Source organism: Chiloscyllium plagiosum, unplaced genomic scaffold (assembly GCF_037043375.1).
Source record: "Chiloscyllium plagiosum isolate Xiang-an unplaced genomic scaffold, Cpla_swu_hap1 HiC_scaffold_14, whole genome shotgun sequence".
NCBI lineage: Eukaryota > Metazoa > Chordata > Chondrichthyes > Orectolobiformes > Hemiscylliidae > Chiloscyllium > Chiloscyllium plagiosum.
In genome coordinates, this window is record NW_028270152.1 from 67,153,722 (window position 1) to 67,173,003 (window position 19,282).

General features: G+C 40.7%; 1 protein-coding gene and 1 long non-coding RNA gene across 2 annotated transcripts in view; one reads left to right on the top strand and one right to left on the bottom strand.

The window, feature by feature from the left end:
• The window catches only part of zmynd10 (zinc finger, MYND-type containing 10), an 88,661-nt gene that overhangs the window by 67,472 nt on the left and 1,907 nt on the right, over window positions 1-19,282 (top strand). The window contains exons 6-11 of the mRNA XM_087994503.1: window positions 580-668; window positions 1,563-1,666; window positions 9,962-10,134; window positions 14,154-14,279; window positions 15,572-15,693; window positions 17,984-18,109. Coding sequence (XP_087850629.1) covers window positions 580-668; window positions 1,563-1,666; window positions 9,962-10,134; window positions 14,154-14,279; window positions 15,572-15,693; window positions 17,984-18,109 — 740 coding nt within the window. The remainder of the gene's footprint in view (window positions 1-579; window positions 669-1,562; window positions 1,667-9,961; window positions 10,135-14,153; window positions 14,280-15,571; window positions 15,694-17,983; window positions 18,110-19,282) is intronic.
• LOC148147981 (uncharacterized) overlaps window positions 14,291-19,282 on the bottom strand; it is a 114,900-nt gene continuing 109,908 nt past the window's right edge. Inside the window, exon 4 of the long non-coding RNA XR_015759427.1 lies at window positions 14,291-14,990. This is a non-coding gene — a long non-coding RNA (uncharacterized LOC148147981). The remainder of the gene's footprint in view (window positions 14,991-19,282) is intronic.

The following is a 19,282-nucleotide window of genomic DNA, read 5'->3' on the forward strand; positions in this document are numbered from 1 at the left end:
CATATCAGGTTCTCTGCTTCTCCAAGTGATGCCTTACATACTTAAAGTTACAAAACAAAGCCATTTAAAACATGGCTATGTCCTCGAGCAATGCATTTTATCTCGACACATTCTCACAGGTGCTAATTTAAATTTGCACATAATCCAGGCCATAAAAACAATTGAATTGTAGACCATGACCTCACCTTTTATTCTGTGCCTTACAGAAATTAAATTTATGACTAATCACATATAAACAGGATAATATTAAATATCTCACTTTCTTGAGTCAAAATGATAAATTATTGAAAAGTAACTCAATCCTATACACTAATACGATTATTATTGATCATTGTAATTATCTGATAAACCCAGATCGAGCAAAAGCAGCTTTGCTGCAGATTTTGTCCCTCAATATGCACTTTAAACTGCAAAAACAATGAATGATGTAGCATAATCCAGATGTACTCTAGGCAAAGCAAAAGTGAATTAAATTACTTGGAACTATTCCTACAATTATTGTGGGGCTTTCTGCTTCAAAGAAAAATTGTGGTGCTTGTATTGTTAAAGTGCAAGATGCATGTATTTTGTTTTATAAAGGAGTTGCAGAAGCAGAATCAACAGCTGGAATTTGATATCTCCCTGAAGGCACTCTCTATTCTCCGCTACATCACTGATCACATTGACAGGTGTGTAACAGGATTACTGCTGAATGTAGCAGATGCAATATTAAAGAAGGAACACATTTTATTAATTAGGTGGCACAAGGCTGTTTGAGAAATTGTGAAGTTTTTTTAAGTACATTAATTTCATGCTCATTAAGGTCAGGCATGTTAATACTCAAATGAATGCATACTATATTTTGAATGGAAGCACGCCAAGTGTTTAACTTTGGAATAGTGCAGTCAATATTTTTCTGACCCCAATACTTGTATAAGTTCTTCAACAGTGAAAAAGTATGATTTAATACACTAATTACATTCTTAGTACGTTTGAATAAAATGTTAACTTAGTATCCATCCTGTTAAATTCTTAACTGATGTTATTACCGAATAAGTCGGGTTCCAGACAGGAAATAGGCCTGATGGGTCATATTTTGAGAAGTTTTAGTTTTAACAAAGTGCTGTCTTGCTGAAATAGGTTATCTGATGGAGAAGTCCGACAAACAGAAGAAAAATAAACTATCTACAAATTGGATGTTTAATATATCTACAGTAATGACTACACATGGAAGATACTTTTGGTGTGTCTCATGTTGGGAGATCCAGCAGTTGTATAATGTGTTGTACCACTAACAGATTATTGATGTCAATGATCCATATGATGTTTGTGGGAGATTTTTGTATGCAAAATGGCAGCTACTTTCACCATAGTACAACACTGACTAAATATCTGACAACATTTAATTGACTGTTTAGATAGACTGTAGATACAAGTCTTCCAATGCAATTTTTTTCTTTTCATTTGAATAGTATAACCCAATTTTAACTGTACTTACCCAGTAACTTAGACAACTATATGCTCACATCTGTTTGTTTACTTTTGTCATGTTGTGTTTTACTATGCATTGTCTTTATCTATAGCCTGCCATTGAGTGTTCAGACACGTCTCCTGAATACACACAATATCCCCTGTGTGCTGGTTCATCTGCTGAAATACTGTCCCTGGAGCCGATACGGTTCAAACGGTATGTGTCCCTGACATTGGTTGCCGCAAGTATGGCTCACTTTGAAACATAATTTTTCCTTATCATTTGGCATTAATTACTAGTCATTCTGGAGACAACTTAGCACAAAGGCAAGTCTGATCTTTGTTAGAAGTAAAGGGTAATTGTTGGGATTGCATACATATTTAAGAACTATGTGGAGAACTGGAAGGTATTAATTTGTTTGGACATTTTCTGAAGTTAAAAAAATTTTCATCACCCTTAATGTGAGTACACCTGCCTTGATATTGTTGATTGTTGACCTAGTAACCATGGCTCAGGATGCTTAAAACACCAGGGAGTCAGAGAAAGAGAAACAGCAATAAAGATCAGGTGGCTGCAGGATCCATCGATCTCTCTCTCTCTTCCCACCCCCCACCCCACCCCTCTCTTTATCGTGCTTGAAATCTGAGAACCTGATACCGAACATTGAAAATCTTCTACTATTTTATACCCTGGCAAATGCTCAAGAGTTCAGCTGTGGCCACTTGTCAAAGGCTTGGAACCAGCTTGATTTCCAACAAACTGAAAGATTGTTTAAAAGATCTTCCATTGGCATATAGCTACCAGTAATTTGATATTGTCAACAACAAGATCAGTGGACTGCAAGGAGTCATCAACCTCTATCCTTTGTTTTACAGACCATTGGTCAATAAGAGAGTTTTTCAGGAATAAAAACAATCAATTCTGCTGAGCCACACGTGTATTTGGGATTAGAAGGAAATTTAGTTTGAATTTTGGATTTTAACTTCAACATTAATCAAGTTTGCCACACCTGTTCTAAGAATAAACTATTATTATAAACAGATCATTTGAGTTTATTGAAGAAGACTAATGAAAGTCTTTTTTTATTTTGGACAGCAGGGCCAATGTGAAACAATTTTGGTGATTTGAATTTGAACATATAGACTGACGGTTCAATTTGTAGAGTAAAGCAGCTTGATTATCAGTGCATTCTTCCCATCATGAACATAAAGGGAAGGGTAAGATTGATAAAATTACGTTGGGTCACATTCCAGTTCTCAGTGCTGGTTTGTGATTTTTGGCAGTTGTTTGAAATCTTGATTATTATTCCCGGTATGATGGACAATATCTTTCTGCCTATTCACCTACTTTTTAGTATGCCCTGCATTGGAAATCACATTGAATGCGAAAATCCTTCTGTCCCTTTTGAAAAGGGGAAATTCCCACACTGTCAGGTCATTTGCATAGACTAATGACATATTAATAATCCATGATATACAGGAGCAGCAAGACAAAGCTAAACAAACATTTAATGATGCATGGAAAAATAGTATTAGTATGCCATAAAATATATTTCTCAGATAATTTAATATTTTGAGGCTTTTCACCAAGGCAGTTATTTAAAGACCTGGTGGTATGTGAATTGAGGTAAATTTGCCATGATTGTGTTGAATGCCAGAGCTGACTCAATGAGCTGAATGACCGATGCCTGCTCCTTTTCTTAGGATGGTTGTCTGAGCAAATTGTAGAGAAAGATAATTTAATACCACACTGTCACTAGATTGTTCAAGTAGAGTCTGTGGAAAACACAGTTGCAGTCATGATTTTCTTGATAGCTAAAATTATTGCAGACTGTAACTAATCAAATAGATGCAAGGTATTAATTAATTCAAGTTTGATTTATTTTTAGAGATAAGTGACTAATTTCAAATTTTCTCTGTAAGGTTACACATGCACAAAAAGAAGATGTATTTCCAATGAGATGCCCAACCTTTTATTAGTACCTGTGATGTAGTTCTCCTGTAATGCTGTAGTTGTGTTCCTGTGCAACGTCATATTATAGAAAATTGTGCAATAGAAATAATGGGGCCTTGGGGGAGAAACAGAGTTAGAGGCAAACCACCAAAAATACCAGTAAAAATTGAAATAAAAATAGCAGTTACCCTAACTCAAACAACAGCACAGTCTAAGTAAAGTTTGACCTGTTGTAACTGTCATGTTTAGTGTAATACATCAGAAACTTCAACTGATTACTCTCAATTGGTATCTTATACCTGCTGGCTGCACTACATTCTAGCCAGTCTTCTGATCCCATCCAGTGGTACCATTGCACAAGTCAGATCCCAGAATGAAACCTGCCTTGATAGATCAAGGGCTGAATCTTAATTTCTTTCACTGTCAGTTTTGTCAAGGCTTTTGGAGGGATTCACTTTGTGATGCTTGGGGACGTCTATCACCTTATTTTACAAAACCTGCCTAATTTTATTGCCTACACCATCCTTTGGTGGCCCTTTCTAACATTCTAGCACCATCATACCATGTGCCATTTCCAAAACAACTCACCCCTTCCTGGACCAACATCTGTGGTGCAGCACCATCTTTAAAAATATATTGTGCGTCAAGACAAGAGCTGTCAATCCGGAGCTGCCCTGCATGGTTCCTGACATTGACCCTGGACATGGCAGACAACGGAAAATTGATGCCTGTCTTTGTGGGCAGGAACATGAGGGTGCTGCTGATGGGGATGGGGTGATGCAGAAGCAGGATATCCTCTTCTCTCAGGACAACAGAGGATGCCATTCTACTGTAACCACACCAACCTGGACCAGAGTTACTGTCCAGACCAGTACAATCTTAACCTCTGAAGGAGTGCACAGGATGTAGGAAGATCATCAATGACCTTTTCCACTCTGCCAGTGAAAGTGCCACCATCTTTTAGTTGATACGTCATACTCACTCTCTCTCTGCGACTGTACGCATCATTTCCTGCAACATCTTCCCCACTCAGAGTCTAGATTAGAGTGGTGTTGGAAAAACACAGCAGGTCAGGCAGCATCCGAAGAGCAGGAAAATCTACATTTCGGGCAATAGCCCTTCATCAGGAATAGAGGCAGGGTGCCTGCAGAGCGGAGAGACAAATGAGAGAGGGGTGAGGGTGGGGAGAAAGTAGCATAGAGTACAATAGGTGAATGGGGGTGGGGATGGAGGTGATAGGTCAGGGAGGAGGGTGGAGTGGATAGGTGGAAAGGAAGATAGGCAGGTAGGACAGGTCATGCGAAGCTGGAAGGTTGGAACTGGAGTGAGGTGGGGGAAGGGGAAATCAGGAAACTGGTGAAGTCCACATTCTGAGACAATGGGTCGGCCAGGGTGGTCAGGCTTGTGGATCTTGGGAAGGAGGTAGAATATGGCGGTGCGGGGTTCCCGGGCTATGAGGTTGGAAGCTGTGGGTGAGAGATCTCCTGAGGTGATGAGGTTCTGTATGGTCTGGAAGATGATGGTTTGGTGATGGGGGGGGTGGGGTCATGGTTGAGGGGGTGGTAGGAGGAGGTGTCGTCTACTAGTTGATCTTCCCCACTCACTCTTATCCTTGTTAACATCTGACCCTGACTAACCCTGAATCTCCTGTGGACAGCCTACTCTCAGGACATCTCCACACGTGCACCAAAAATAACAGTGTGCCAACCACTTTTCTGTCCCTCACCCATTATGTGCAGTTTCTGACTCTGACCACCCTGAATAGCGGACTGACCATGTCCAATCCCCTATACTGTTTTTTTTTTGTAGTTGTTTACCATAGTGATTAGTCACTGAAACAGATTCACATGAGTCCACAGATATTCTTTAACATCTAAACATTTTTTTAAATGGGGAAAAAAAGCTCAATACAAAGGCATGTTTCAAACTATCCTCTACACTGTCCTATTACTGTTAATCTATTCCAGTGAAATTTTACTCTTATTTCAACTCGTTAATTTTGAAATTAACAGTTTGCTCCCAGCTTCTTGTCCTCCAGTTGTAATGACATTTTTATGATGCTTTTCCAAGTCCACTAGCACAAACATTTCACAATACCTTTCCCGAAGCTCTTCGAGCTGACGTGGACCCTCCGTGCACCGTGACACCTAGTGCCAGGGATGAGAATTGCGTTAAACAAAAGGTCAACAATTCACAAATTGCGTTTAATAAATGCGCAGTATGGGAGAACTACCTGTACATAAATCATGTGGCCTGAGAACACTTTACAAGACTCAGATTCACTTTGCACAAAGATCACCTATGATCAGAAAACAGGTGGACTGTTCATAAAGATCCAGCAAATTAAGTCAGCATGAGCAGATGATGTTAGACAGCTGTGGGTTTCTTCTTATTCTTGCTGAGACAAGGCCCATGGGTGAGGAGCAATCACATGTTCTCCAGAAACATATTTCCAGTAGGTGTCACCAGAGAACTCTCTGCTTTTCCCATGTTACATGAGTTGCCACAATACTAGTTGATCACCCTTCATGTCAACTATCAGGTATCAACTTGATGGGTGTTTTTTATAGTTTGATGTCCATACTGCAGCTGTAGGAAAGATGCTATTAAATTGACAGGGTGCAGAAAAGATTTACAAGGATGTTGCTGGGACTGGAGGGTTCAAGTTAGAGTCTGGAGGGTTTAAGTTATAGGGAGAGGCTGAATAAGCTGGGGCGTTTTTTTCCTGGTGTGTCAGAGGTTGAGGGGTAACCTTATAGAGGTTTATAAAATCATGAAGAGCCTGGATAGAGTGAATATCCAAGGTCTTTTTCTCAGGGTGCGGAAGTCAAAAACTAGAGGACAAAGAGGGACAATATTTTAAAAGGTCCTGAAGGGTAACTTTGTCACACAGAGGTAGTGCTTGTATGGAATGAGCTGCCAGAGGAAGTGGTGAAGGCATGCACAATTACAACATTTAAAGGGATCTGAATAAGAAGGATTTAGAAGGATATGGGCCAAATGCTGGCAAACCGGACTGTTTCAGATTGGGACTAATGGTGGAGACAAGTTGGATTGTAGGGTCTGTTTTTGTCCTGAATCACTCTATGACTCCCCATCTAGCCAACCTGCCGACCAGCACTGATGCATGCTGTCTTGCTTGCACCAGTAACTGAGTGTCCTTCACTGCTTCCATGCAAGGCAAAGAATTACTCTCCATTTGTAATTGTCCATAAGATGGTGATGAGCTGTCATCTTGAATTGCTGCAGTTGACATTGTGTAAGTATATCTACAGATCTGTCAGAAATAGTGTTATAGCATTTTAACCTGGTGATAGTGATGGAATGGTGATCTAGTTCCCAGTTAGCAAAGTGTAAGACTTCACAGAATTGTTATGGAACAGAAGAAGGCCATTCAGCTCATTGTGCCTGCATTGGCTGTTCAAACATTGTGATTACCTAGTACCAACCTCCTGCTTTTTCTCCATAGTCTTGGAAACCTTTTCTATCCAAATGATCATCAATGCTGTCTTGCATGTTCAGTTGAATCTGCCTTCCCCATATTCCCAGGCAATGCATTCCATACTCAAACTACTCGCTGTGAAAAAGTTGGGTTTTTTTCTCATATCACACTTACTTCATTTAGATGTCACTTTTAATGTATGCTATCTGATTCTTGTTTCTTTTGCAAGCAAGAACAGCTTTATCTCTTAGAATTAGGTTTTATTGACACATACTCAAGTACAAACGTTTGGGAGCTTTTAGTATTCACAAAAGTGTATAATATCACCACACACATCAAACCATCTTAGGTACAAAGTATCTCGTTAAAATTCTTCAGAACTAAAATTGATTAGGTGCAAAAATAGAGAACTAAGGAAAAAAGCTAAAAACTCTACAATATAGTTATCTGTAGTATAAATTAGTCAAATAAAGAAATAAAGTTAAAATCTACTGTATCCAGCTGGTTAATGTTTGGCGAAACCTCTATCAAATCTCTTCTCTCCGGGGAGTATAATCCCAAATTCTTCAATCTATCCTCATAATTGAAGTTTCTCATTCCTGTAACTATTCTCATAAATTGCTTCTACATAGAAATCATAAAATCCCTACAATGTGGAAACAGGCCATTTGGCCCAACAAGTCCACATCGACTCTCCAAAGAGTATCGCACCCAGACCCATTCTCTAGCCTATTACTTTACATTTCCCCTGACTAATGCACCTAACCTACACATCCCTGAACATTATGGGCAATTTAGCATGGCAAATTCACCTAATCTGCATATCTTTGGACTGTGGGAAGACTAGACCAGACTAGAGTACCCGGATGAAACCCATGCAGACACTGGGAGAATGTGCAAACTCCACACAGTCCCCAAGGCTGGAACCAAACCTGGGCCCTTGGTGCTGTGAGGCAGCAGTGCTAGCCACTGGGTGACCGTGCCATCTGAATGCGTTCACATCTCTCCTACAATGTGGCACTCACAATGTACAGAGTACTCCAGTTAAGTTCTAACAAAATGTTATTATACAAGTTCAATATCACCTTGCTGTTGTATTCTGTGCTCCTATTGATAAAGCTGAATTTACTGTATTCTTTATTAATTACTACCTGTCCTGCCACTTTCAATGATCTGTGCATAGAAATAGCCTCATCTTTCTGCTCCTGCATCCCATTTTAAATTATTGAAAGAAAACCTGAAAGTGGTGCTCTTCCTATGTATCTATTACCTTTTATCCTTCTCGGTGGTAGGGCTTGAAGATTTGGAAAGTGATAATTGAAGGATGCTGAGCAAGTTGCTCCAGTGCATCTTGTGGAACTCAGATGATTTGCCTTTAAAGCACAGCCATCTTTCTTTGTATTAGATATGACATCAGCCAGCACTGAGGTTTCCCTTTTACTGTCATTTGACTTCAGTTTTATCAAGCCTCCTTGTCGCCACATTAGGTTAGATGCTGCCTGGTTGCTGAAGGCAGACACTCTCATTTCGTACTTCACCTTGAGTTCACCTATATGTCCATGTGTGTGTATAATGAAGTCAGGAATCAAGCGGTCCTGGCAAAACCTAAACGGGGTCTCAGTGAACAAGTTACAACTGTATAAGTGCTGCTTGATAGCAGTGGCAGCGAAGCTTTCCATCATTGGGGCGTTTGTTAGCTGGCATGGATTTGTCCTGCTTGTGGACAAGTTATACCTGAACAATCTTCCACGTTGTTGGGTAGATGCTGGCATTGTAGCTATTTTAGCACAGCTTGGTGGGGGTGAGGCTAGTACTGGAATACAAATCTTGAGCACTACTGCTAAGATGTTGTCAGGGCCAAAACCTTTGCAATATCCAGTGCCTACAGCTGTTTCTTGACATTACATGGAGCAAATTAAATTGGCAGAAAACTGGCAACCAAAGTGATGGAGCCCTCAAGGGATTCACTTTCTGTATAAAATAAAACTTCCTGTTTATAGTTTTAAATCTATCATCTCGAAGATAGAGACACAGGAATTGAGTGTTTGTAGACACTACTAAGCAAGACACTAAGTTGTCTAGATTGGAACAACATGTTAAAAAGTGGTAAACAATTAAGTGAGTAGGCAAAACTGAGGTGGAATTCAGTATGGTTGAAATGTGAGGTCATTCATTTTTGATCAGAGAACAACTTAAAGTATTTTCTCCATGGTGAAATGAGGAACCTTGGCAAAGCAAAGGGATTGGGCATATGTCTTTAAGTAGAGTGCATGGTTTAAAGCCATATAATTAAATAATCTGTTAGGATGTTGGTCTTTATCTCAAGGAGGTAGCACTTCCAAATTGTGGAAGTGATCCTTCAGTTGAGCAGAGTCCTTATAGGATTAAATTACAAGACCATACCAATATATTTAGTTTAAATTCCTTTGAGCCGAAAAGATTCAAGGATAATCGCCTCTTCTGAAACAATATTGATTGTTAATTATACTAATATTGTATAGATAATTGATTCTTTTATCTTATTGTAACACATGTATTCCTGTTAGTTTCACCTATTGAACCATCAGGACCAGTATTATTAATACTGGTTCAATGGGTCAGTCACAGACTGAACCACAAAATTACATTCTGAAATTGTTCTACTTTGAAGTTGACTTCACAAATTCATTGTGGCCTACAACTGAACTGGAAGTAATACCTTTTAAAGAGGAAGTTGAAACAATAACAGTTTTATGACTGGATTTGAAGATTGCCTGTTGTTTATTTGACCCAAACTAACTGAGAGCCAAACACACAGTCACTCTTGAGTTTCATTTATTAGCATAAATATGCCATCATAAGGAGAATATTCTTTATTCCACTGACATGGTGGTTAAGTTTTGATAAATTTGAATTTATCATAAGCCATTCTGCTATGCTATCTTGCACAGTGACCTGTGATAAGTTTTTTTTAAAACAGTGTTGTGATTCTTTTAGTTCCTCTGCAAACTGAAATCAGTTAAGAAATGGACCTCAAAGCTTTTTTTCTGATGTTATTTACTAATGAATTTGTAAATGCTGGATGAAGTCTGGATGTGTCAGATCAGTCTTCTTCACGTCTGTTTGCACTTCAACAGGTGAACTGCAGAAGTACACTGATGGCAAGTGGCATACAGTTCCTGTAGAGGACAGGCTGAAAATAACCAAGGTGGATGGCCAGGTTTGGATTGCATTGTACAATCTGATTCTGAAGCCTGACTGCCAGCAGAGGTATGACTTTAACAACTTCAACAAGAGCCAGTTGCTAAAGGTACAAGTTTTCAGACAGTCTTTTCTATTTGGCAGTTTCAGTTGATGAACAGATTACATTTTCCTGAATAAAGAATTACTGAGCTAATTTAGCATTTTTAAAAAATCTTTGCAATTTCATTCCTGTCCACTTTCATCCGCTCCGAGGCTCTTCCTACACATGTACATTGGAGTCAGGATGTTTATTTTGAGATTTTCAGCCCTGAAGCTGTAGACCTTAGATGTTTATTCTATAATTTGTGCTGAATTAGTTCACCCAAGTCAGAAGATCGGTAGAGGTCATAAAAATTGCCTCAGTAGCCCTGAACCAGGAAAGAAAATGTGCAAAGTTTTTTGCTTCCGACAATAACTTTGCTGTATGCATTTCCAGCTATGACTTCATCTTAAAGTAAAATGTACTCTATCAATGAGTCCACATTCGAAGGAAAGGCAGGAAGGAGGAGCACGGTGAGGGAAATCATTTATAGACCTACATAGTGCAACTTGTGGGCAACTTATTAGAACCCTGTCATCAGAGGGAGAACAATTAGAAACAATTGCACTAATCAAAGAGCGTCCACATGAATTTTGTGATAGCTAAATGGTTAAGGGAGCACCAATGGATGCTATCTACATGCACCATCAGAAGACATTTGGTTAATGTTTTCTAAAGAGAACAGTGAGGCTCTGTGCTACAGTGGTAGTGTTCCTGCTTCTAAGATAGGAGTCCCAGGTTCAAGTTCCATCTGCTCCAGATGTGTGCCATAACATCTCTGCACAGGAATTTAGGATTGCTCAGGAGTGAAAACAGGAAGCACATTTTTGCATAAGGGTAACAGAAATCTGAAACATCTCTCTCCTTCCCTCTCTTCCACCTCCCTTTCTTCCCTATTCCCTTTCATCCCCCTTCCCTTTCATCCCCACTTCCTTTCTTTCTCCCTCCCTTCCACCTCTCCCTTTCTTACCCCATCCCTTTCTTACCCCCCTCCCTTTCTTACCCCCTTCTTTCTGCCCCCACTTTCTTTCTCCCCCTCGCTTTCTTTCTCCCCTTCCTTTCCACTCCCCTTTCTTTTCCACCCCCTATCTTCCCCATCCCCCTTTCTTCCCCACCCTGCTTTCTTTCCCACCCCCTTTCTTCCCCAACCCCCTCTCTTCCCCACCCCTCTCTTTCCCACCCCCTTTCCTTCCCCACCACCCTTCTTCCCACCCTCCTTTTCTTCCCCACCCCTCTTTCTTCCCCACCCCCCTTTCTTCCCCACCCCACCCCCTTTCTTCCCCCCTTCCCCACCCCACCCCATTCTTCCCCACACCCCTTTCTTCCCCACACCCCTTTCTTCTCCACACCCCTTTCTTCCCCGCCCCTTTTCTTCCCACCCCCTTTCTTCCCACCCCTTTTCTTCCCCACCCCCTTCTACCTCACCCCGTCTCTTCCTCACCCCCCTCTCTTCCCCAGCCCCTTTCTTCCCCACCCCCTCTTTACCCCCTTTCATCCCCACACCCCCTTTCTTCCCCATCCCCCTTTCTTCCACACCCCCTTTCTTACCCACACCCCCTTTCTTCCCCATCCCCCTTTCTTCCCCATCCCCCTTTCTTCCCCACCCCCTTTCTTCCTCACCCCCTTTCTTCCCCACCCCCCTTCTTCCCCACCCCCCTTCTTCCCCACCCCCCTTCTTCCCCACCCCCCTTCTTCCCCACCCCCTTCTTCCCCACCCCCTTTCCTCCCCACCCATTTTCCTCCCCACCCCCTTTCTTCCCCACCCCTCCTTTCTTCCCCACCCTCCTTTCTTCCCCACCCTCCTTTCTTCCCCATCCCCCTTTTTTCCTCACTCCCCTTTCTTCCCCACCCCCTTTCTTCCCCACCCCCCTTTCTTCCTCACCCCCCTTTCTTCCTCACCTCCCTTTATTCCTCACCCCCTTTCTTCCCCACCCCCCTTTCTTCCTCACCTCCCTTTCTTCCTCACCCCCTTTCTTCCCCACCCCCCTTCCCCATCCCCCTTTCTTCCCCACTTCCCCTTTCTTCCCCTTGTCTGTCTTCCCCACCCTTTCTCACGCCCCCTTTCTTCCCCACCCTCATCCCCCATCTTTCTCCTCTCCTTTTCCTTCTCCCCTTCCCTTTCTTCCTCCCTCCCCCACCCCCTCCCTTCCCAAACCCCCTTTCTCTCCCCCCCCCCTTCTTCCCCCGTTAAGTTCTTTTTTTCCTGCGATTATTTGTTCTGTGAACAACCAAAATTTGATTAAGCAAATACAGCACAAACAAGCTTTGGAGAAACCATGAACACTCTTGCGAAGCATGTCCAGTGAAGCTCTTCCTGAACAAAAGAAGCTGACCTTCCTTTATATAAAAGCTTTACATCACAGTTAGTAATGCCCACAAGACAACCTCTAGTCATCCCCCCCACAGTCACAGGCCACTCAAGACATAATGCAGTGACCTGACCATCTCCAGAAACAATTTAATGAAAATCATCCCTTAATGGTCAAATCTGTAGCAAATTGTCTTTCTTTTTGTAACTATAGGGGAGGAGTCAAATTCAAACTGGAATATTCTTATTGATTTCTGAATAGGGGATGAAAACATAAAACATAGTAGTAGATGACAATGTAAATCGCTGTGAATGGCAAGAAAATGGTCATGTAAATGGCTCTGAATAATAGGTGATGATAATGTAAATTCCTTACAATCTATCTGGAAGTCAGAGGCATCCCACCCTAGCCTCGGGACATCCAATTTCCTGCAGGGCAGCAGAGCAAGTTAACTCTTTAATATCACACCCCCTCCCTCCCTTTCTTCCCCCTCCAACCACCACACACCTACTCAGACATACATACACGCAAAGAGTTGAAGGAACTGTTGAAACTTCCATAACAGCAAAATAATTGAATTTTTTAAAATGGACTTGAATAGTGGAACCGACATAGAGGCTGAATGGGTTATCCTTGTTTATGTTAATATTGCATTTTTAATGAATTTAGGATGGCTAACTAGAAATGCCAAAAATTCTCTCCAAATTTCATATTTGCAGTGAGCTCTAGCTGACAGCAGATGGAGACGTTGGCACCTCTTGTCAGCTGTGCTCATGTATGGTATTGCCTCGATTGTGTTGTCCGACTCAACAGATTGTTTTTCCTTTTAAAACAAAGCTCTTTTATTTGCTCATGCTGCAGTGGCTATGACTTTGTTTTAATTATTTGTACCAATTTTTAAAAAACTATATTGTGATATTACATATTGTCATTACATCCACTTCCTTATATTAAAAAAGTAAATGAAATTTCTATCAAATATAACCATAACACATAATCTTAAGAAATAGGAGCAGGGTAGACAATTAGGCCCATCAGGTCTGTTCCACCATTCAATAAGATCATGGCTAATCTAACCATGGCCTCAATTACACTGCCAATCCTCATAACCCTTATCTCCCTTTGTAGGTCAAATATCTGTCATAACTCAGCCTTGACTATCTTTGCTGGGGAAAGAGAATTCTAAAAAGTAACAATTCTGAGAGGAAAAGTTGAGGAAGAATCCCATTTTAAAAGAGAGACCCTTTATTTTAACCTGTTGCCCACTTCTAGTTTCCCCCATAATAGGAAGCCCTCTTAGAATCTTGAATGTTTCAATGCAGTCACCTTTTATTCTTCTAAATCCAGTGATTTTAAGCCAATCTGCTTGACTGTAAGACAGCTCCTTATTCTCAGGAATCAGCTTAGTGAATCTTCTCTCTCCTTAGCAGGGCTGCTCAGACCACATTTCAGAAGCCCAGAATACTCCAGGAGGGCTATTATCAAAATACTACATAGGAGTAGTCGCAGTAGAACTGTAGATTCTTCTTTAAAATTCCTTCAGAATATAACATTGCTGACTGGTCCAGCATTTATTGTCAAAGACAATTACAGATGGACAAGATATTGGTGAGCTGCCATCTTCACTGGTAGCCACTATTTATGAAGAGTCCAATTTCAATAGGTTTTGATATTCTGACAGCATGCTCCAATGTTTGTGTACTAAATAACTGTGTGATAATTCTTTTTGTTCACTAGCTGCAAAGCTTCCTGACCGAAGTCATCATTGACCAAATACCCAACTTGGTGGAGTTACAACGTTTCCTGGGCCACCTTGCAATGACAGACCCACCTCCAGCAAAGAAAGATTTAATTTTAGAACAGGTCAGTTGCATTCACTGCAATTACAGAGACATCCCGATCTCCCGGAAATATAAAGCATTGAATTGTGTTAGTTCACACAAATAATCTCCCAAAGGCAGCTTCATGAGCAGTTGTTGTATAAAAATTACTTAATAATGCCTGAGAATCCATTTAGTCTTCATTTTACCAAATTCATGATTCGCGACATGAAAAAAAATTGTTAAACAGATTTACTCCTGAATTTTGCAAAAGATACCTCAATCCTTTCTTTCTCTTTCTTTAAAGAATGGGATGTGGAGAATCACAACCTTAAAATTTTGTCCAAACAAGAAAAGAAAAGTGGGGACAGGATGCCGTTGGGCAGTCTGTAAAGAATGTATGTCCTAAATTAGAAGTCCTTGAACACAGAAATATTGGGCCCAACTCACAACAAATCTTAAAATTCCCATTGCAAACGACATCGCGATGTTGTTTAGCTGAACTGTGCGTTTTTTGTCCTCTTCTCTGTTTTAGAGACATAGTGTCCTACAGCACGGAGACAGGCCCTTTGGCCCAATCTAATCCATGCTGACCAAATGTCGGTCGACTCTAACCCCATTTTCCTGCACTTCAGTTTTAGTCTGTTGCAAACACAATTGATTTTTTCTGAATTTGCCCCATATGCCTGAATCGTTCTGAACTCAATATTCTTCCTCCTGATATTGTCTCTGTTTTCAGCATTGAATATAGAACCTGAAAGTCAAAAAGACCAAAGTTATTAAATTGGCAAAAGCAATGAATCTTTAATAATAAATTAATTTTAAAAACATAAGACACCATCTTTAGAGTTTTGAGGCTCAAGAATTAAAGTTGTGACATACACTTCCCAATCCTTGGTTGAACTGTTTCCATCCATCCTCCAGTTCTTATGTAATGATTGTGATCTTCCACAGGGTGGCATTGTGCAATAATTCAGGTAATCCACCCAAGAATTGTTGCATTATACATACAGTACTAGAGAAGCTCCAGATTAATTTAAAATGAATACACTCTCTGCAATAACCTACTCTGTTAATAAGTGAATGTCTGTCCATAAAGAAGCAATAGTTTGGAAGGAGATCAGCGTTCATCCCAAATGCGAGGCACCTGTCTCTGTGATGTGTCCGTAGTTAAAGTACCGTTTTGTTTAGTGAATTTTGGATGCTGCCTTAAAAAGGGTGATGAGTGAAAAATGGTATTGAATAATTGTTGTTCATTAATAGAGGATATGTAAATAGTCTTTTCCTGCTCTGCTACAAATTTTATTTGTGTCTCTTTCTTCATTCCAATATTAGGTCCCTGATATCCGGGATAGGATCATTCGAGAGAATTCTAACAAATGGAAAGCCCTTGCAAAGCACCAAGTGAAAACAGTATTTAACCCTTCTGAGCAGGATTTACGTGAACAAGCTCAGAGGTGAATGAGTGCTTGTTTTCTCACTTGTGAATTCAAGACAAAAAATTGGTTTCAGTTGAACCTCAAAAAGACTGACTTGGAAAAATACTAGGGATTATACTAAGAAGAACCAGAAGTACTATGAATGTCCATAATGAAAACAAATACATACTGATACATTATACCAGTAAAGTGGTATTAAAGAGTTGTTTTAGATGTATGTATGCTAAATAGTGAATAAGTCTCACGAAGGCAGGTAGCCATCTTTTGGTTCATACAAGCCACACATGAGGGGATTTGTTTTACCTTCAGTATAAAATTTTAAGTAATTAAGCACCTTGAATGTATTCTGTAAATTCTCTTCTTCCTTTTAAGAACTTTCGTTTCTCACTGAGGTGATGATATTAGTTAGAAAATGTGCTGTTCTGTCATTGTAACTACAGTTTAGGTTAGATGCGAAATGATTTGATACTCTTTCTATCCTAGTCTAACAATGCCTTACATGCAGTCTCAAGAGCACTCCCTAATGCAACATAGTATATTTATTTTTACACTAGCCATTCCTGTGTCATCCCGAGAGCAATTTTAAAAATGTTTTCACATCGGCATCACAGGCTGGAACAGCATTTATTGCCTATCACTAGTTGCCTTTGAGAAAGTGATAGTGAGCTACCTTCTTGAACCGCTGCAGTCTTTGATGTAGGTACAATATTTTTAGAGAAGGAATTCTACAATTTTGGCCCAGTGACACAGAAGGAACGGTGATATATTTCCAAGACAGAGTGTTGAATGGCTTAGAGGGGAATTTTTAGGTGGTGTTCCCATGTAATTTCTGCCTTTGTCCTTCTACGTGTTAATGATAGTGGGTTTGAAAGGTACTATCTAAGTAGCTGTAGTGAATTTCTGCATTGTATCTTTTAGGTAGTGCACAATGTTGCAACTGACAATCAGTGCTTGTAGGGAATGAATCTTTGTGGATGAGGCGTCAACCAAGCAGGCTGTTTTGTCCTCGATGGTGTTAAGCTTCTTGTGTTGTTGGAGCTGCACTCATCTGACCAGACCAGCACCAAGGAATGATATAGGTTCATGTTGACCAGTAGCTGGGCTGAATCCCTAAAGCTCACTTATCACAAGAGTCTGATATTCACCAAAGTGTTAAGTTTAGATTGAATTTGCACATGAGTCATAGAGTCATAGAGATGTACAGCATGGAAACAGACCCTTCGGTCCAACCCGTCCATGCCGACCAGACATCCCAACCCAATCTAGTCCCACCTGCCAGCACCCGGCCCATATCCCTCCATCCTCGCTATCTCCCTGCCCCCACCACCACCACCACCACCTTACTAGTTTAAATCCTTCCAAGCAGTTCTAGCAAATTTCCCTGCCAGTATATTAGTCCCCTTCCAATTTAGGTGCAATCCGTACTTCTTGCACAGGTCACTTCTACCCCAAAAGAGATTCCAATGATCCAAAAATGTGAATCCTTCTCCCATACACCAGCTCCTCAGCCATGCATTCATCTGCTCTATCCCCCTATTCCTGCCCTCACTAGCTCCTGGCACTGGGAGTAATACAGATATTACTATTCTTGAGGATCTCCTTTTTAAATTTCTGCCTAACTCTCTGTAATCTCCCTTTAGAGTCTCAACCTTTCCCCTTCCAATGTCATTGGTTCCAATGTGGACAATGACCTCCTGCTGGCCCCTCTCCCCCGTGAGAACATTCTGCACCCTCTCTGAGACATCCTTGATCCTGGTACCAGGGAAACAACACACCATTCTGCTTTTTCTCTGTTGGCCACAGAAACATCTGTCTGTACCTCTGACTACAGAATCCCCTAACACAATTGATCTCTTGGAAGCCGACGTACCCCTCGTTGCATTAGAGCCAGTCTCAATATCAGAAACTTGACTGTTTGTGCTACATTCCCCTGAAAATCAAAATTAAAATGTGAAAACTCTTTGCTTCCCCCTGACATTTATAACCACTGATGTGTGCCAGCCAGGGAAAAAATAAATCTCTTCTGCTAATTGAAGTTCTGTTTGTAGCTGGCCACCTGTAAATAGACAGCATGTCCCATTTACAATATCCCAACAAAAACTGTTCTCACTCATCAGTATTATGTCATAAAATATAGGGGTCAGATATGACTGAAGGGTTGTAACTATAAAGAACATTGCAACATTGAGCTGTGGGGATTTCAAATTCTGCTTAACTGAGGATCTGAGAATTGTTAATTAATGGCATTGAAGTCAGTGTGCATACATCAACTATAGTCTCTCTCTTGACTGCCCATTTCCTTGTATAGATTGACAGAAACTTACAATCTGGATGTGATGGAGAATCTGATTCCTGATCGCCCAAAATGTGGATTTTGTGGAGCACAGGCAACAAAACGGTGTTCCCGGTGCCAGGTTGAGCGGTACTGTCGGAGGTACGCAACTAAAAACTTTGGTGGATTCTTATCCTTGTAAAGCCTATCACTATAAGAAAATCAGCAACTGAAAATTAATTAAACGTCCCTTTTTATTGAAAGCTAAATGTCATTTTCATGCAATCTGCCAACTCTCCTTTTCCTTTTAAATCAATCTTGTTTCTCACTGAGATGAGGGTTGACATTTTAGCAAATACACTACTCTCCCATTGTAAGCACTCAAAGTGGGAAACCAGCATCCCCAGTTCAAGTGCAGTGTGATTTAGGTGCAAAGTAAAGCTACCTCTTCCCTAGCCCAACAGGATGTTTTGATGTACATTAAACTTGTTGGTATTCCCCACTTCTCATTTGTTTCATTAAATCATCACCTAAATTCAACTAATCAAACGCTATCCTGTGTATATGATTGCAGGACCAATCCCGGCTCTGTTAAGAGCTCCTTCAGCTCAACTTCATGGATTGGGAACTAGTTTGGAGAAGTAGAAAACAGTTGCTTTATTCAAAGCATATTTGTGATAGGATCATTTGAGAAAGCCATTGCTAAGCCTTAAGTAAAAATTATGTTGCTTTGAATCTATGTTCCAGCCCACCTTTCTGTGACAACTGCTTGTATTTATATAGTACCTGTTCCATGTAAAATGTTCCAATATCCTTTTCTGGAATAGGTGTATAAACCAAAATTTGGTGCAAAACCACTCAGGGAAATATCAGGAAAGATGACCAAAAGCCTGGACAAAAAAAGTATGTTTCAAGGCGCCTCCTTAGCAGGAAGTTGAGGTGTTGAGGTTAAGCAGGGGAGTTCCAGAGGTTTAGGTTTAAGGGAACTGAGGACACAGACACCAATGGTCGAGCAAATCAAACCATGGATGCTCAAGAGACCAAAATTAGATGAATAATGTTTTCTCAGGGATGTAGGGCTTGAGGAAAAACCACAAATAGGGACAGTCAAGGACACTGAGGAATTTGTAATCGATGTTGAAAATCTTAAAATCAAAGCATTGCTTATCTGGACTTCTGCTCACCAGTAGGTCAGTGAGAACAATGGTGACGGATGAATTGGATTTGGTGCCTTGTCTGGATACAGGCAGCTGAGCTTTGGATGACCTCAAGTTTATGAAGCTTAGAAAGTGTTGTATTGTGACAAGTCCAATCTAGAGGTAACAAGAACAAGAA